This window comes from Rhinatrema bivittatum, chromosome 18, assembly GCF_901001135.1.
Source record: "Rhinatrema bivittatum chromosome 18, aRhiBiv1.1, whole genome shotgun sequence".
In the NCBI taxonomy this organism is placed as follows: Eukaryota; Metazoa; Chordata; class Amphibia; order Gymnophiona; family Rhinatrematidae; genus Rhinatrema; species Rhinatrema bivittatum.
In genome coordinates this window covers 56217548-56236180 of record NC_042632.1, presented here as the reverse complement: position 1 = coordinate 56236180, position 18633 = coordinate 56217548, and the positions used below count along the sequence as shown (strand labels likewise).

The 18633-nt window shown below is 49.6% G+C and overlaps 1 protein-coding gene across 1 annotated transcript in view; it reads right to left on the bottom strand.

Moving 5' to 3' along the window:
- AFAP1L1 (actin filament associated protein 1 like 1) overlaps positions 1-18633 on the bottom strand; it is a 47839-nt gene that overhangs the window by 20901 nt on the left and 8305 nt on the right. The window contains exons 2-4 of the mRNA XM_029583373.1: positions 4763-4891; positions 1936-2019; positions 884-966 (exon numbers count right to left, since the gene is read on the bottom strand). Coding sequence (XP_029439233.1) covers positions 884-966; positions 1936-2019; positions 4763-4891 — 296 coding nt within the window. The remainder of the gene's footprint in view (positions 1-883; positions 967-1935; positions 2020-4762; positions 4892-18633) is intronic.

The following is an 18633-nucleotide window of genomic DNA, read 5'->3' as shown; positions in this document are numbered from 1 at the left end:
AAGGGACCTGCTCACTGTACCTGAGTGTAACGCGCCTTGAGTTACCAAGGAAAAGGTCAATGATTTGTCTATGTCCCACTGAGATTTACCCCCTGCACATACCCAAATGTGACAGACTAGCAATTTTCCTATGCACCTGAAACTCCGGAGGATCTCCCTCACTTCCCCTGACAGAAGTTTGGAACAGACTCACAAATTACATCACACGGAACTGGAACCCTAGGATGCGGTTATGACATCATGGTTAGAATGAACCAATCAGACCCACGGTCTGTGACATAATTCCGAATACAGCTGCTCCAGTTAACTTCCCCCTGTCCTCTCAGCAGCCAATCAGGGTGCACGCTAACACCCCTGACATGTTTTAACAGTAATCACCTGGATTTCTGTAGCATCTTTCAGGCTAACAGGAACCAGACCCTTACTATTTGTCAAAACATGAATATTTACCACTGTTTTCCCACCAGAGGCCAAAAATAATCACGTTTCAGAGGAAAAACAGAGAACAAACTAAACTCAGTTTTAGATAATCGGCCCTAGGAGGCATTCCTGGCTTAAACACTGAGATCAAGAGCCAAATGATTCTATTACAGCCTTGACAGTCTCTACAGAGAGCAATTTTATTGTATGTAAAGCACAAAAATAGAAGTGCAAAGACTGCGAGCTCCATCTATCGTCCCAATAACACTTTTCACTGCAGCCTGGAAGAGGCCATTCTACCCCAGGCTTCCATTTTGCTTCCGCCCATGTTTTTCTGACTTCAGACACTGATTTTGCCCCACTATCTCCCCTGGGAAGTTATTCTATACAAGGATTCATTTTTGTTGCCCTTCATTCGTGACCTGATATTAATGCAGAAGCATTGAAAAGGTGCGGTACATACAGGTGTGGGGGATTTGGGGACCTGGCTCTCCCCAGCATCCTTGTCCTCCTCCTGCAGGTCTTGCAGCTCCTGCAGGTCACAGTCTGTACAGGGAAGAGAAAGACACACAAGAACCAAAAGCAGCACGTCAGAGGGAAAGGGAGACTGCGTCGATACACCAGTTGCACACACACACACACACACAGTGAGATTGTGCGATGGCGGCAGTCCATCCAATCTGCCCAGTTATTCCTGTCCAGGTTGCAAGGACATATCCAGCCACTTGTAGGGGATTACTTTTTAACCAAATCAGGTTTTGCTATCTTCCTTACAGATTCTCTACCATCCTGGTTAAAGGAGTATACAAGATCCCAGGCTCAATCCACAGCCAGGGTCTCCCCTCCATGTCTTCATGCTGTCAAAACCAGCGACTAGCCTGAGCTACACACACACACACAAAACATATTTACATAGACACACATTAACTCAGCACTCTCACCACCCTCTCTCACAAATAGCTTTACAAAAACACATGCATTTTAGAATGGTTACTAAACATTAACAATGTGATTACAGGGTCCTTATAGAGCAGCAGTGGCCAATTTTGGTCCTCAAGAGTCACAAACGGGCCTCGTTGTCAGGATATCCAGAATGAATATGCATGAGATAGATTTGCATGCTCTGCCTTCATTATATGCAAATCCTGAAAATCAGACCAGATTATAGCTCTTGAAGATCAGGGTTGGCCACCCCGCTATACTGTAGCGCACAATTACACTATGTGTTGCCAGAGGAAATGGTGAAAGCAGTTAGTGTAGCTGGGTTTCAAAAGGGTTTAGGCAAGTTCCTGGAGGAAAAGCCCATAAACCATTATTAGCCAGGCAGGCTTGGGAAAGCCACTGCTTGTCCCTGGTTATAAACAAGGATTGGACCTATTCCTTGGCATCCTGCTGGGTACTTGTGACCTTGGTTGTCCACTGTCGGAGACAGGATATTGGGCTTGATGGACCCTTGGTCTGACCCAGTATGGCAGATCTTCTGCTTCTCTCTCGAAGTCACCAGAAAGTACTTACCAAACTCTTTGAAGAGAGACTCCACAAAACTGGTGCCATTGCAGTAGTCTGAAGTATTCACATACATGTAATCCACCTCGTTTCCTGCAGAGGAGAAGGGGGGCAATCAGTGTCACAAGGGATCGGATCAGAAAGCCCAGTCATGAGGGGAGAAGAGATGGAGACAACTCAGCTTGTAGCAGCTCGGACACAAGGCTGGTCATGGGAAGGAAGAGGACGACTGTCGGGTCCTGCAGGAGGATGTGATCAGCTCCATCGTGCCTAATTATAAAAGCCACTACTGCTCTTGATCCAGGCTTCTCCTCCCTCTCCTTAATCGCGGAATATGAGGGCATTTAAAGTCCGCCACTGCCCGGTTCCATTCCTGGTGCAGCGACACAGCCCTCGGCTGATCTCAGTTTTCCCCACCACCTCTGGGCTTGTCCCAACCATTAAACTCTGCGCAGGCTTGCACTGTACCCGGGGGCTTGCAGGCTTGCATTGTACCCGGGGGCTTGCATTGTACCCGGGGGCTTGCACTGTACCCAGGGGCTTGCAGGCTTGCACTGTACCCGGGGGCTTGCACTGTACCCAGGGGCTTGCACTGTACCCAGGGGCTTGCATTGTACCCAGGGGCTTGCACTGTACCCGGGGGCTTGCAGGCTTGCATTGTACCCGGGGGCTTGCATTTTACCCGGGGGCTTGCACTGTACCCAGGGGCTTGCAGGCTTGCATTGTACCCGGGGCTTGCACTGTACCCGGGGGCTTGCAGGCTTGAATTGTACCCGGGGGCTTGCACTGTACCCGGGGGCTTGCAGGCTTGCATTGTACCCGGGGGCTTGCATTGTACCCGGGGGCTTGCACTGTACCCGGGGGCTTGCAGCCTCATTTGCAAAGGGACATTTCCTGCAGATTTTGGTGTCTGTGTCTGAGTGGGGGGAACGCTGGGGACTTCAAAGCAAGTGCAATGGCTTAAGTGTCCTTCCCCTCTGCCATTTAACCCCACTCTAACCTGGCTCACTTTTAGCCACTTTGAGGGGCCGATTCAATACAGGGGGCTCAGCCTTGCGCACAGCTTGACGCGCTAGAATAACCCCCGATGCACATCCAAAACGCGCACCCAAGCCGGCGCACAGCTAATAGCGCCCATCACATGTAAATGCTATGAGGATGAGGCTATTAGCTGTTACCCCTATGCAAAAAATTACCGTGCGCTCGCCGCGAGGGTTTTTACCCGCAGAAATTAATGCCAGCCCCGGAAATGGCGTCCAGTCTCGAGGCACCCAAAAATCCTGCTTTTCTGTGGTTCCTCCTACTTAATATTGTCGTTATAGCAAGTAGGAGGAAGCACAGAAAGCAGCATCACGGCGTAACAAAAGGTCTTGATGGAGGTCAGCTTCGGAAAAGGGGGGCTCAATCTACCATCGTCCGTGTTCCTAACCCGTGGCTGCTGGGCGCCCGATGCCAGGGACGCGCTAGGGACGCCCAGTTGATCCCTAGCGCGTCCTTCTTAGCGCGGCGGCTCCTTGCCATGCTGCATCGGGCGCCCAGGAGAGGTGGATGAGCGCTCAGTACCAGCGCCCACTTTCTAGGCGCTTTTATTGCATCGGCCCCCGAGAGCGAGGTCACTTTTCAAAATGCTTTTTATGCGGGTAACCACTTGTTTGCCCAAGCAGAAAGGTCTGAAAATTGCTCTCGTAATGTTGCCCCCCAGGAAAAAAGACACTAACTCTGGGTGCTCAAAAATTCAGCAAAGGAAGAACTGAAAATGAGCCGAGAGACGCTGTAATTTCGGAGCACACGCGCGATCCAGACTTGCAGTCGGTTCCTGGCAGCCCCTCTCACTTCCATTTCTGCTCTCGCCCCCTCTTGGATTTTTTTTTTTTTTTTTTTTTAAAGGTGGGTTCCTGTTTCCTGAGACCTGGCCCCATGATCCCAAGGATTCTCCACCACCCCATTCACATCCCTGCCCAGTTTACTTCAGCTCCTTCCAGAATCATGAGCCCTAAATCCAGCCGCCAGGTGTCAGACTCCCTCCCCCCCCCCCCCCCGGGGTCATAAACGCTGCCTCTGCAGCAGCCCCAGGTGAGCCGGGGAGCAGAAGACCTCATCCAGTGCCCCACCTGCTCCCATAGCAGCAGTGCAGCACCCCCAGCACGTGACTGGGCGGTAGAGGGCTTCATGTGCACCCTAAGAGGACGCCAGGTGCAGGAAGTGGGGAGTTATTCCTCCCAGCAGCGTCCTTCCTTCAGGAAGCTCGGCCGCAGACAGCGTTTCCTCAGGAAAAGCTGGAATCCCGACCAATGCAAACAGCAGCTTGACGGGCGCGTCTCGATAGTACAGGGATTACGTCAGTCGTTCACCCAAGTATCTCTCTCTAAGGGATGGAGAGTGGCCGGGCGAGGCTAATCTCAGGTTCCAGACCAGGCTCTGCCATGGATGCTAGGACCTTCTGAATGGTTTGCCCAACTTTACTGTCAGCAAATAATAATGTATGACTTCCTGGAGACTTTCATATTACTTGGAGATATTAGCTGCCCCAACTTCTTTCCTAAGATAACTACAGGTACATGTGCCGGGCTGCAGTAGGGTGAGGGGGAGATGTCACGCACTGACCTGTGCCGGGCTGCAGTAGGGTGAGGGGGATGTCACGCGCTGACCTGTGCCAGGGCTGTAATAGGGTGAGGGGGATGTCACGCGCTGACCTGTGCCAGGGCTGTAGTAGGGTGAGGGGGATGTCACGCACTGACCTGTGCCGGGCTGCAATAGGGTGAGGGTGAGGGGGAGATGTCACGCGCTGACCTGTGCCGGGCTGCAGTAGGGTGAGGGGGAGATGTCACGCACTGACCTGTGCCGGGCTGCAGTTTCTCTAGGATGGAGGACACAGCTGTCTTCTTCTCCATGGTGGTGGTGCTCAGGTATTCATGGTCCAACAGCTTGAGCAGCACATTCAGCTCAGGGATGAGCTGCTCCAGCACTGCAGAGAGGAGGAGAATGATGAGTGTCTGATGCTGGTAACTAGAGCAGTGAGGAAGGCCCCATCTGTGGTCTCTTCTTACCCACCCCTGTGGATTCTGTTATCGCTCTCCCCAGAAGTTATACCTCCATCCATTTAAGTGGGGAAAACATAGTATGTTACTAAGACAAGCTACAGGGTAAATGGGGTGACATAGAAAGCACAGTGTACTATACCTGTCTACCTTTCCATGTTTTGCCCATGTCTCTCGTTATTTGCTCATAAGAGGTGCCTGCCAATGTCGAACAGAGAAACCTCATTATCGTTGGGAGGAAGGGTTAAATTGGTAGGGTAATGTGTGATAAATTTGGTCTTAGCTGCCTCTGTCTAGAAGTGGGATCAAAGGAGCAGTGCACTCACGCCTGAGACAGACACAGTCACAGTTGGGTAACCCTGCAGAGGCCTGAAAGCTGCCGTCGCTGTACAGAGTTTAGTGATGGAGGATTCCTGCCTCCAGGATCAGAGAAATCTCAGAAACATGCACACAGGGCCAGCTTTTGGGGTGGGTGCCATCAGCCGAGGGGCGCTCTGGGCATTGTGGCCGGGGCAGATCTCATCCCGCTGCGGCTGGAGAGGGGAACGACACGGTGCAGCCATTCCCATCCCTCTGCGGCTGGAGAGGGGAACGGCTCCCATCCCGCCATAGCCAAGGACAGGCCTGGGGGTAGGGTAGGGGGTGCACTGCTTTTCGTTGAGGGTACCATTTGCCCTAAATCCTGCCCTGCGTGGGTAAAAGTAACTAAGTTTAATAACCACAGCTGTCACCCCCGATTCCAGCAAAAGATCTTTCCACACATCCTAAGGACCCAATATAATAAAATATGAGTCAACTCCTGAGGCAGTTAGCTAATGGTGTGCTACTGCACTGCTACGCCAAAACGGTAGGCAGAAGACATGCTTCACACACATAAAATATGATTTATTCACATAAAACAAAGAAAATATATTTTGTTTGCACAAATAGTGGCTTCTGCTATAAAACAAGATTTACGGGCAGAACACACAACTTGTGTACAAGGCATATTCTCTGCACAGAAAACTTGATTTGTGCGCAAACTGTGTTTTCCGTGCATAAATTCTGAGTACCGGAGCCCCGCAACACAAACTCTGCGTTCAGCCCCATCCACTAACTTTACGCCAGCTGTGAGGAGAAGAGTTTTATAAGGACCCACGAGGGCTGAAGTCCAGATGTAGAAAATACTTGCAGGCAGCGGCCCCAATTTTCCAAGTGGGCTTACACACACAAGCCTTTGGAAATTAGCTTGGGAGCAGGAGTGAGCATCCTCGCACGCATTTGTGAGCAGCCTTTCGAAAACCAGGATCCTCAGTGATTTCCCTGTTCCAATGCCAGCACAGGAGTACGCATGAAATCGCTTCCATGCGTAGAGCTGCCTATTTATGCACATAAAAACATGCTTTATGTACAGAAACTGGGCCCTGAATTTCCGGCATGCAGAAGCCTCGAGTGCAGCCTACGTGCCTCTCTGCAGCGGGGAGTAATAGCGAATACTTCATTAGTATGGGATTTAAATGGAGGAGCGCTAATTTGTACACACAGTTTTCCCCAGGTTTGTGCGCAGACTTCATTCTCCGTGCAGCACGTCTGCAGGTAAAACTGTGCACTCATATCAACCCCCAGCACTTTGCTGCTCCTGTAGGAGCTCCTCCATATACAAGGGAAACCAATGCAATTAACGAGGAGAGGTCGCAGCGACCTGTGCCAGGCTGCAGTTTATACAGTAAGATAGGAAGGAGGAGGAATGTCACACTTCTCCACCCCAGTACAATTTCAGCAGGAGTCCTACGGCTGCACTCCCTCATACAGCACCTCGCCAGTCCTCTACCAAGCACCAAGAGCTGATAGTGCTCTATCTCCAAAACCTGTGATTTTAGCACAACCACAGCTCCTACACATGAAAGAGGACCTCAGTCGGTACTTCTTCTTCTGCCCTTTATCCCCGAATACAAAACAGACCCATTTCATCTACTGTCTCCTCATGCCTTAACACTGGACTCTATGTAGGCAGACTAAAGCTATGCCTGCAATATTTCCTCATGCACTATGGCACTGTGCAGGGACGTCAATGGCCAGCAAGGCAATGCAACTGCTCTGCAGGAAGAGAGCCAGTCATGGAAAGAGGGAAAGTGTTTGCCTGGAACTAGATAGTCAAAACCAACTTACACCTCAAACCCTGCTTTGGCTTCCTAGCGCTTACTGCTCGGGAGCACTAAAAAACCTCTCGGTCCTCAGAACATGGGCTACTGTCAGAAATCCAGGCAGGATATGACCCACACATGGTTCTTCCTGTCCACCCCAGCTCTGATCCAAGCAGGATATGACCCTCACATGATTTTTCCTGCCTCCTCAGGTCTATCTATCAAGTCCTTCTGTTTCCGTGTATCCCACAGGCAACACTCTTTGTCCGCTGACTGAGCACGGATATTACTACTACCCTCCCTTCAAACCACCTTAGGGAAACAGATGTTGCACTAAAGGATGTGGACTCTGGTTGGTTCCCATTAAGGTGGAGCAGCTCACAAGGGAAAGACTGTAATAGCCAACTCTAGGAGCAATGTTGATTCCAACATTATTAGCACTTGTGTGAGTCTTGCACATACGTGTAAGGACCTTGTGGTCTCTTACAAAACGTCCAGGCATCATTCTAGTTTCATGTTTGTATATTTTTGATGCTTGCCAAAGGAGAAGAGAACTATTATAGGTTTAGGAAACGGGTTACGACATGGTTGTTCAACCATGCAATTTGTTAATGGGATTGGTGAGGGGGTGGCTTTGAAGGATCTTGAGTTGCAAAAGGAGGGAGGGTTAATAGGAGAAATTACATAGCTTTATATAGGGTGGGATGTTGCTGGTTGTGTGTTGTGATGTTTTAAGATTGTACCTCACCTTGATGATTAGCCAAAGGGCAAGTAATCAAACTTGGATAAATAAACAGAGATATGGAGCTCATTTCTAGACTGGAGGAAGGTTCTTTGACAACTACTGGATCAGTGAAAAGCTTCAGATGTTTGTCTCAGAGAAGAGATTGAGTAACTCAGTTCAACTCTATTTTACTTCAGTGCTGGCAACTTTGCCTACAAGAACTGGGCTCAAACTGCAGACTGGAAGGTGAGACACAATCCCAGGATATGGGATTCTTGGGGATGCTCCCCTATATGCATCTAGAAGTTGTGATAGTCCTGCAGTGGTATTAACTTAGGATCAACCCTAACTTGGGAAGTGACCCATGAGCGTGGCAAGAATGCATTGTCCAGGCAACCAGTTAGTTAATTTGGCACCTGGAACTGGAAAGAGATGGAGACTGCTTAGCATTAGTAAAAGGCCTCAGAACATTTCTTTGAGTCAGGAAAGCCCTACCTACGGGGCTGAAACGGAGAACAGATCTATCAAAGATTTGCTTTTGTTTTGGATGGAGGGTCTAATGACTGTGCTCTTTTTTAAAGTTTGTGATTTAAAATTTGAAAGGAAAGATACATCTTGAGTATCTCAAGACCTGTGTATAGACTGGTTCTTGCAGGAGCATTGCATTGATTCCCACCAGCAAGACCTTGAAATTCGCATTTCCCGGCTACAGATAAGAACCCAGAAGAACGTGCCTCCTACCACCAGAAAGCAGGCCTACATATGCACACCACAATTTAATGCAAAATTAATTTTATTACTCTGCATTTTGCTTGGTTATAAACATGGTCTGCTGAAGAGTGTTTAGCAATTAACACAACAGCTATTACATCAAAGGAATCTCTGAACACGCTCTGTGTCTTTTGACTTGTCTACATTGCCCTGCTGGCCTGGGATTCCTCTAGAACACATTCTGCTGATGCATACTGCTCTGAAGTCTGTGCCAGACAAGCTTGAAAGCAGAGAAGCTGCTGAGCTGAATCCCCCTCTATTCAGGCCTCAGCAGACATGTGCAAAGGGTTCAGCCTTCTGTTTCCACAAAATGAAGTAAAGAGTGCACTAAACGTCATGGAGGGTTCTAGGACTGCCATCTGGTTCCCTGTCCTAAGAAACAGCAGATACATGGAGCTCAGCGGCGGTGAGGCTTCTCCTAATGCACAGGGCCACTGGTTCAAACCTCCACTTGGTGAAATAAAATGTTCGTGATAATCAAATGTTTTGAGGCAAAAGCCAAAAGGTCCTGTAGGGTCTGTGGCATTGCATTAGGATCAGATGAGACTTTTGTTTCTTATCTGTCGTCACATGCTACGGTTTTAGGAACAGCTAATCCAGTCCTGGATCTTATCCTATTGCACACAGGGAACTGAAAAACCAGGGCTAAATTAGCCTGTTTATGACATGGAGTCAAGTGATAACCCTACTAGGTTCTTTCCTGCCTGTAGACATCTTCCCAGGCCCAGATGGCGACAGCCCAGCTCTTCCACGGCAAGGCTCTACTTTCCTCCTTATGGACACTGCAGGAGGGAGTCTACAGACAATGTTTCTTGTTCCAAAGCAGTCATCGCCCCTGGGGTTTTAATGAAACAGTGGGGGGAGGCAGACGGGACTTGAACGCCTAACATCATACGGTCCATGAACAGCTGACAAGGGTCAGTGGTTTTATGCCAAATTTTCCTTTAGTCTTTGACCCCAATATTCTCTCTCCCTGAAATGGAAGGAAACCGCAATAGCAAGTGACAAAAAAATAAATAAATCTGCAGCCTAGAAAGAGCCGAGGCGGCAGGGATCTTAGGCAGATGCCGTCACCAGAGTCACCTGCTCAGGGTCTGGCCTCTGCTTTCATGTGGGATTGCGTTTCTTCTTCAGGGGGCTCTTTCAAGTTTGAGGCCGTCCTATGTGTTCCAGTGCCTGCGGTTTCATATCCTCAGCCAACTGCACCCCAGGGGCACCACGCCTCACGGATGAAAGTTTCCAGCTCTCGGGAAAGCAAAAAGGGCAAAAGGATGAAGGTGTTCCCGAAAGGCCGGGCCTTACTGCAGTCATGCCAAGGCCTAGAGAAATAGTCTTCCTGCATCTGGCTAACGAAGGATTTTCTCTCGATTATTTATAACTGGTGAATCAACAAACCTTGTACGCTTTTATCTCCAGGATATTTTTTGTTTATTATTCAATACGTGGGTAAGCTAGATTCCCTGGCCTTCTCCCAAACTTCTCACCCATTGCAAAACATGACAGACAATACAGTATTGGCTTAAATGCAGCCGCAGTTTTATTTATAACAAACACAAAAAACTGAGCCCAATCATAATTATTGCAACATTGACAATACAACCCCTCCAGGCCATCCGTCACCTCCCAGCTGTACCACCAACAGCCTACCCTGACTTCAAAGTGGCCCACCCGTTCCAAACTGCCCCAACCACTGGTCCTCCGCCCTTCCAAGGACCTCCCACAGCTCCAACATGGCCAGCGAGCTCGTGACCGCACCAAACCCAGGGTTTAAAGCCTCTTGCCCCCTTTCTCCCCAAATCCTTCTTTGCATAACAATAGTCCAACAATCCAAAAAAAAAAAGTTATGTCGGGCTCGGGTTTCCCATCGAACTGCGACAAAATGAAGAATCCAAAGAACCGAAACTTGCACAAACCAACAAGTGGGTGGGAGCTAGGGCAAGAAAACGTAATGCGAAGCAGCCAGGGAAGGAGATACAAGAAAAGAAGGGGGCATTGTGCAGGGATTCTTCCATTTATATCCCCGGAAGCGGTCCAGGCGCCTCCCCACCAATCAGCTGCACGTGCCAACCAAAACAAATAATCCCACCATGCCTCACTGCTATATTTCCCTTCTTCCCATGATGCCCCCCCTAGCCCTGGTAAGAGTGGCTTACTTTGAAAATATGCACAGGGAATAACAGCTGCGTTTCACGGTGGGGGGGCCAAGACCTCGACCATGTTACTATCGCTAGGCAGAGTCTTTAGTTCTCGGCTGAGCAACTTTCAAATGCTATGGCCTATTTCGAAGGACAATTTGGGACATATTTGGGATAAAGGCCAGGCCTATTTAACCCCCTAAATTCCCCTGCTTCCATTCCCACAAAACCTAGCATCACGGGAAGGCTCTATGCCTGTCATCAGTTTTTTTGGTTTTGGAAATCACTCTAAATTGTAGATACTGGAATTCATTCAGTCCATGAGCTCTCCTGAGGCTCTGGAGAACGAGCCAAGCAAGGCATTGATTGGGCAAGGGACAGGCAGATCCTTAAAACACCAACGCCTGACTGTACAATTTCTAAAAGTGCTGTTCACGCACACAACAATGGTGAAGATTATTTCCAGGGTGCTCCCAAACACTTTACGCTCTTCTGGTGAACACAGTCACACCGTAATAAATGTAGTCTGCTCAGCGAGGGGTTTCAGCGGTTAAGCAAGATGCTCAAACTCATGCAACAACAAGAGTGGGAGAGAAATACAACCTGCAGATTTGCAGCTCTGTGGCATAGTCATGGCACCATCCTGTTACCTGTGCCAGAATTTATAACGCAGTTTTGCGAATGTCCAGATGTTAGAAGGGGTATAAAGCTCCAACCATGCTGTAACCCAGTGAATAAAATGGATCCATCGTGTCACGTGTGCATGCAGCAAACCTTGCCCGGATCCCTGCATCACCCGGCTCCCTCCTTCCCAGGACCTTGCAAGTTGGCTGCTGGTTTCACAGAGAATGCTCTCCTCCAGAAACAATTAACCACATCCAAATGAAAAATGGCTGAGACTTATAGCACCAAAACAATGCCCTTTCTCTTCTTTGTAGCCATGAGCCTATGTCAAACTAAGGACTCGGGAAAAGGCGGCCTTCCGCTTCCCCATGATTGGGAAACCTAACTTCAGATCAACCTCCCGCTTCTTCCACTCAAACATCCTCCTCCCCCCTCCCCCCCTCGACATTTTTAAGTTTTGGCGCAATAGCAAGAGGGGACAGAGACAAAGGAGCCTTCAGATCCTGGCCTGCTCCTTGCCTGACGTAGCCCTTCACCGAGAGACGCCATGACCTCACTGCTTAACCATGCTCAGACACACGTCTTCTGTATCCCGGGTCACGTCTGGGGACACACTTCCAGCTTTGTGTGCGCGAGAGCTGCTCCCAAGTACCCACTCATTTTTGGGCTGCCTCTATGACCTGCTTTGTTGCTCTTTTTACTAAGCACATTCCTGCCAAGGACAGAAAGAAGATCCAGACCGTCCTTTTGGAAGATATATTTAAACGGAATTTAGTGCTCATGAAAAGTGCTGGACTGACAGCACAGGCACGGAGAGGTGCAGGGTTGGAAAACCGAACAAGCCAGGATGCTAGAGATCCTACCCAGAACCTACACACCAGCAGAATCTCTCACCCAGCTCACCCAGACAGACTCTCACCAAATACAGAAAAAGTATAAATAGAAAACTCTGTATGCAGTGCAACTCTACAGAAAGAAAATAGAAATGCAGGCCAAAAACAAACAGCAGAACCTGGGAACGGTCCTTTTGCATTCTATAATTGTGTTCTGCTTTTATTTTTGTTTAAAAAGTTGAGACAAGCAAAATAGTGCATAATGCAATAACCAAAGTTTACAGCCAGAAACCAACCTAAGTTATCATTTGTATGCGTTTTTCTCAACCATGTTCTGTATTACCTTGGCAATACGTGCACAAGTTGTCAGGCCACTCTCTACTTAAGGTGCACAAGCTTTCATTGCAATGTTTCTCTGTCATAGGGAAACGATGATTGTGCAGGTATTTTACAGTGACTGGTAACTGGGATGATGGATAATTGTACTTTATTGTAAGCCACATTGATTTTATTGGGATAGATAGTACAACAAATCAAACTAAAGCTTAAGGTGACTTACGAAGCAAGGCAGGGCAGGCTTCCCTTCTCCAAGGTCCCTTCCTGTGATTGGGGAGAGAGAGAATTTTGCAGCAGATTACAAATGAAGAGCACCCAGCAGACACTGGCTCCGATTACGCTAGAAACCCATGGAAACCACTTGTAATACTCCAAAAACATCCCACCATGCAGGATGCTGTGCCCACCTACCACCATGTGGCGTCTTTTCTGATACTTGGGATGCAGATGTGCTGCGAATCCCTTCTGCTCCCGTAGCAACACCAATGCCTCCATCAGCTCTGGAAGCCGAAGGTCTGCAGGATTCAGAAGGTTGGCGAGGGAGTTCCCACCTCCTAGGCTGTGATATCCGCAGGATTATGCTTCCATGGGCCTCAGTATGGGGTGTATGGTAGATGCACGGCCATTGGCGAGGAGAGCCAGTGTCCAGGGTCAGTGCAGGAGACTCGCTCATACACCTGAATGTCTCGGCTTACACTGCATAAATGCCCAACGCTCTCTGACGAGAGAGACTTGTAGATTGGGGCGCACAGGTTATTATCATCCAGCCTCTCGAAATCCGAACCCTCTGGATTCCTAGGTTTGATGCGCCACCAGGCTGGTTTTATTCCAAGTTCACTTTGCCGGTTTGTTTGAAAATATTTCCTAACTTTACATATTTAGACCTTATTATTACCAAGCCCCTGCATGACCTGCATTAGTGCAAGTATTGGCTTCCAGTTCAAGGCCCATGTCACAGTCCTGTTTTTTTAATAAGCTCCCTTCCCAGAGCATTCTGGGACCGTCCTCTGTTTTTCTAAAAACAGATTCTTAGAAGGAAGGTGAAAAAGCGGCAGGACTGGCTCCAGGTGTCTCTCCTGACTTGGGAGTAAGTGGATGATGAACAGCACAAACACATCTCCGGATTGCCTCCAAGAAAAATGTAAAACTGCTGGAAGGCACCAGGAAGGAGAGGGGCTGGTGGCCCCTGCAGATGGACCCTCCCGTCCATGCTTTGCTAGAAAATGCACTCCCTCCCCAGCACGCTGGATGAGACAGGAGACAGACACCCAGGCGTCTGGGGGTGTGGGTTACCAATCACTCACAGTTTGTTTGTTTGTCTTTTCTTGGATTTATTTAAGTGTATTCTTAGAATGTTTTTAGAAAGCTCAGTGTGTGAGCGAGGTCTGTTTGTACTCAGCTTCAGAGGGGAGATGCACTGTCGGGGAACATGTACTCCGACTGGCCGAACCCAGGGCACACGCGCTCTCACTGTTTGACATTTGGAGGGTGATTTTTTTTTTTTTTTTTTTAACAGATCATGTAGGCTTCAGCCCTAATTTTCAGAGCAGACTTAGGAGTATAAGCCCGCCAGAGAGCAACCGTAGGGATCTGCGAGGACATGCACGAAATTGCTTCCACGCACACAAGCCCGGGGTAATATTCAAAAAGTCCATTTAAGTGTACAATGCTTTAAAAAATGGCCCCCTTAGGGATGTAGACTGGGATCTCTCCCGTTAGACAAGTGTGTGATTCACCCGTGACCCTAACAGGACTCTGAACTAGCAGTGAGGGAGGATAGAGTTCGCCATTTTTCCTGGCTCTCAGCGTGAAACCCAAAACACTGTGCGAGCCTTGTGTGATAAAGCCAGCTGATCCCCGGTCAGTCTTCTGTTATTCCTCCTCCACGGCTGATCCAAACCTCAGATTCCTCCTCTGCCTTCCAACAACCCTCTGGCCAAGGTCAGCAGCATGTTCCTTTGGATCCCGGGGCCAAAGGTGGATGACAACTGGGAAGAAAGGGGAGGCTGATGACAGAGATTAGGTCCAGTGGTAGGTGAGGAGCGAGAGCAGTGTGGCCTGTGAGCACGCAGCTCTCCCCTCCCCCCCATGGCAGATCCCAAGCCCCAGAGCAATAATGAACGTCAGGTCCGAGCCCTGTGAGCCAGTGCAAGCTCACAGTCACAGCCTCTCTGTGGGCCCCAATCCCTGTTACCACAGAAACATGCGAGGGAGGGGCCAATGCAGGGCCTGCACCCAGTGTGTGCGGGCTCAGGGGCCTCCTGCTGGTGCCTTAAGAGTGCTGCCGTGATCCCATCCGGTTTGGGAAGCTCTGGGAAAGAGAGAGAGGGGAGTCCATGCATGGTGAGGAGCATCTGCAGGGTGAGCAGGCTGGGGCAGGTGAGGGATGCGCCCATGTTAAGACAGCTGACGGGGTGGGAAGTGAAGAAGGGATGGCTCCAAGGCGAGACTCCGCGTTGCACGGCATTGAGGTGAAACCACAGCTGAAGCCCATGGAGGTGCGGACGCTGTGGACAACCCCCAGAGCCATGCAGATGGGATGCACCCCCCGGGGGCTGCTGGGCCACACCGTCCCGTGCTTAATGCAGGTAGCCTGGGAAACTCCACTCTAAGCCAACAACCATGACATCAAACTTGAATGAACAGCAAAAGGATTCTGCCTTTTCCTAAAGGCATTTGTATTTTTTTTTTTTGTTTTACTGCAGAAGACTTTACGGCTCAGTGTCGAAGGAAGAGGTTAATATTTCTTACTGCCCCCCCCCCCCCCCCAACTGGAAAAACCAAAATTCTTAAGATAGAAAGACAGCACAGGTAAGCCAAAAAGCCATCCCACCTAACTTGTAGCAGCAAGCCTGCCAGGAATGGGCGAAGAGCACCTTCCCACTTTAAACCTGATCACACCAGGGAGGGGGAGAAGCAGCGACAACCGCAGGAGGAATCCAGGAAAACCAGAGCAGAGCCGATCAGAAGCGGCTGTCAGCAGGTCTCAGTCCTCTCCGGTAGCCACTGGCTGGCAGAGAGAGGGGCCAGAGATCGGGATAATTCTAAGGGAATGAGCCCTAGGCTTTCTGTGGCCCCGTCTATGTGCCCTCTGCCTAGGACCGTGCTGTTGTTGTCTACAGCAGGGGAGGTAACTCGGCTACTGGAGCCCACAAATGGGCTCATGAATATGCATGAGATTATCTGCATACAATGCAAGCTGCCCCTCTGCACAGTCATTGTGGCTATCCCGAAAACCACTCCAGGCCCAGAGTTTCCTAATCCTGCTCCAAGTGTACTTTAATCAGACATCAGCAGGAAACAAAAGGCAGCAAAACTGCTTCCAGGCTGCAGTTCTGACCTAAAAGCTGGAACATATAAACACAGCAAAATGCCCCGTGCAGTTTCTCCATCTGTGGTCCTGCGCTGTTGGCCAGTCCGTCCCCTTATACAGTCAAAGCTCCTTTCATGGCCACAGAGGCAGCGCGAAGGTGGCAACCGCACCCCCAGCCCATCGTTTCAGTAAAGCACCGCAGGCACTCGCGTTAGCAAAATACTGGAGAAAGCAGAGATAAACGGATCCCTGCCGCCTGAGCAGGGAAAGCCACGAGAGCAGTCAATGCCCAACAGAAGACAGAACGAGCGAGCAATGGCTATTTCTGGACCGAACTGACAGCATCCGTGGAAGACGTTAAGAGGGGAAAAAATCTGGAAGCCCTCGGACCCAAGAGAAGGCTTCCGCAGTCATTGTGACGGGGCCCGTAACGCTGCACAGTGCAAGGGGAGGAGAGGAGATTACGTGTGTCCTGGGCCCCCAGCACAGTGTGCCCATCTCTGCCCACCCACCCACCCTTCCCTTAACCTCTACCTTTCCCCCTGCCCGCACTGGGCTGATCCTCCATGTACCACAACAGGCAGAAGCTTCCTTCTTCCTGCACAGCCCTCCTATGAAAGGGTGGGGAGTGGGCAGCAGTGTCCCCTCGAGCATGGCCACACAGACCCCCACACCCCAAAAGCTGGCCCCCAGGAAGAGTCAGCTTTAGCTGCTTTAAACTAAATTGACAAATGCCGGATACCATCCTGCTGCAGGGTCCCTTCAGGAGCCCGGCGGTGCTCACGGGGCCCGCAGGAAACACTCTGATTTCGTGAGGAGCCCACAAAAATGGGCTACTTAATCAGCCCTGTCTCAAGCCGGCTCCCTCTGCTGCACTGGCAAAACTGGAAAGTGGAGAGGTCAGGGGGACGGGCCAGCCTGATCTTCTAATGAAATGAATGCAGCAAGCACCCCGCAGCGTGAAAGCCAAACAAGGAAATGCCTTTTCCCATTGTAAATCATGCAAACAGCACCTCCTGGCAGCCACAGGGGCCACCTGGGACAGGGCTAGGACTGGGAAGCAACGTGCACAGATCATGGCAGGAACAAATAAACCTAAAGAAACTCGCGGAGAAAGGTGAGCCAGTGGCTACAGTGCATCTGGACTTCCAGAAAGCATTTGCAAAGCCCCTCATGAGAGATGTCTTAGGAAATTGAAAAGTCATGGGATAGGGGGCAGTGTCCTGTTGTGGATTGAGAAGCGGTTAAAAGACAGAAAACAGAGAGCAGGGCTAAATGGTCAATTTCCCCAATGGAGAAAGGTGAATAGCGGAGATCCCCAGGGATCTGTTCTGGGACCGACGCTTTGTAATATATTTATAAAGGATCTGGAAATGGGAACAATGAATGAGGTGATCAAATCTGCCACCACATTATTCAAAGTTGTTAAATCATAGGAGGATTGTGAGAAATTGCAAGAGGACCTTGCAAGGCTGGGAGATTGGGTATGCAAATGGCAGATGATATTTAATGTGGACAAATGCAAAGTGATGCACTTACGGAAGAGGACCCCAAATTATAGACAGAATGCAAGGTTCCACCTTAGGAGTCACCACTCAGGAACAGGATCTAGGAGTCATCCTTGGTAATTCATTAAAATCAGCTTTTCTGTGAGTGAAAATGAGACTATAGAGCTCAGGGGGCCAGACAGGACTCACTAATCCTATGCAACACCTCATAAAATTGGCAGACGAAATCAGAGGCAGATTGTAGGCCTGGGGTAGGCAACTCGAGTGCTGCAGGCCGGTAGGTTTTCATGATATCCACAATGAATATGCGTAGAATCATTTGCATGCAATACAGAAGGTGCATGCAAACATCTCATGAATATTCACTGTGGATATCTTGAAAATCTGACCAGCTTGGGGGTCTCAAGGACCGGAGCCTGTGAGAGAACATGCGATGAATTTCAACTCTTGTGAACCCCACCCCCCCAGCTGTTCAGCATTCCTCCATTATCCTAATCGCTTTCTCTCCATTACCCCAATCCTCTCTTCTTCCCAACTCCCCACTGCTCTGAACCAGGCTGCTAGTTTGGGATTCTTGCCCCTCCCCATCCTCTCTCTGTGTCTGATCTCCCTCATGCTCAGGCCTGGCGCGACTGGGTGTGCAACCCGTGCATTTGCATGGAGCGGCACACCCAGGGGGGCGGCAGGCTGGCAGCAATAGGAGGAGGGAGGCTGCCGGTGGAAGGGAAGTCAACCCACCAGCACCTCAGCGGCTTACCGCCACGATATTAAGTCGGAGGAGATTACAACTTTTTGGGCTGCTCAGAAATTAATGCCTGCTCTGGGTAGGCGTTCATTTCTGAGCGCAAAAATGTGCAGGTCCGGCGCACCTTTTTTTTTGCATGTGGGATGAATAACTAATAGCCTCGTTGACATGCACGCGCCTCCAAAATGCGTGTCCAACCGTGGGTTAAACAGTGCGCTCGGCTGAGCACACTATTTTGCTTTGGCCCCATAAGGTATCTGAGGGAGAGGGAGCCTGTGAGAGAATGAATGTGTTATTGTGCGTGTGTCAGAGAGAATGAATGTGTTATTGTGCGTGTGTGTAAGTGAATGAATGTGTTATTGTGCGTGTGTGTGAGTGAATGAATGTGTTATTGTGCGTGTGTGTGAGAGAGAAGATAAAATTTGTGCGGCCTTACCTCCCCCAATCCACGATGATCTTAGGGTGACTGGAAATCGAAAGATCCTAGGTATGGAGAGCAGAAAATTTTTTAATCCTTATTAATTTTAATTATTGGGTGTAATTTGATGTTTCTACTC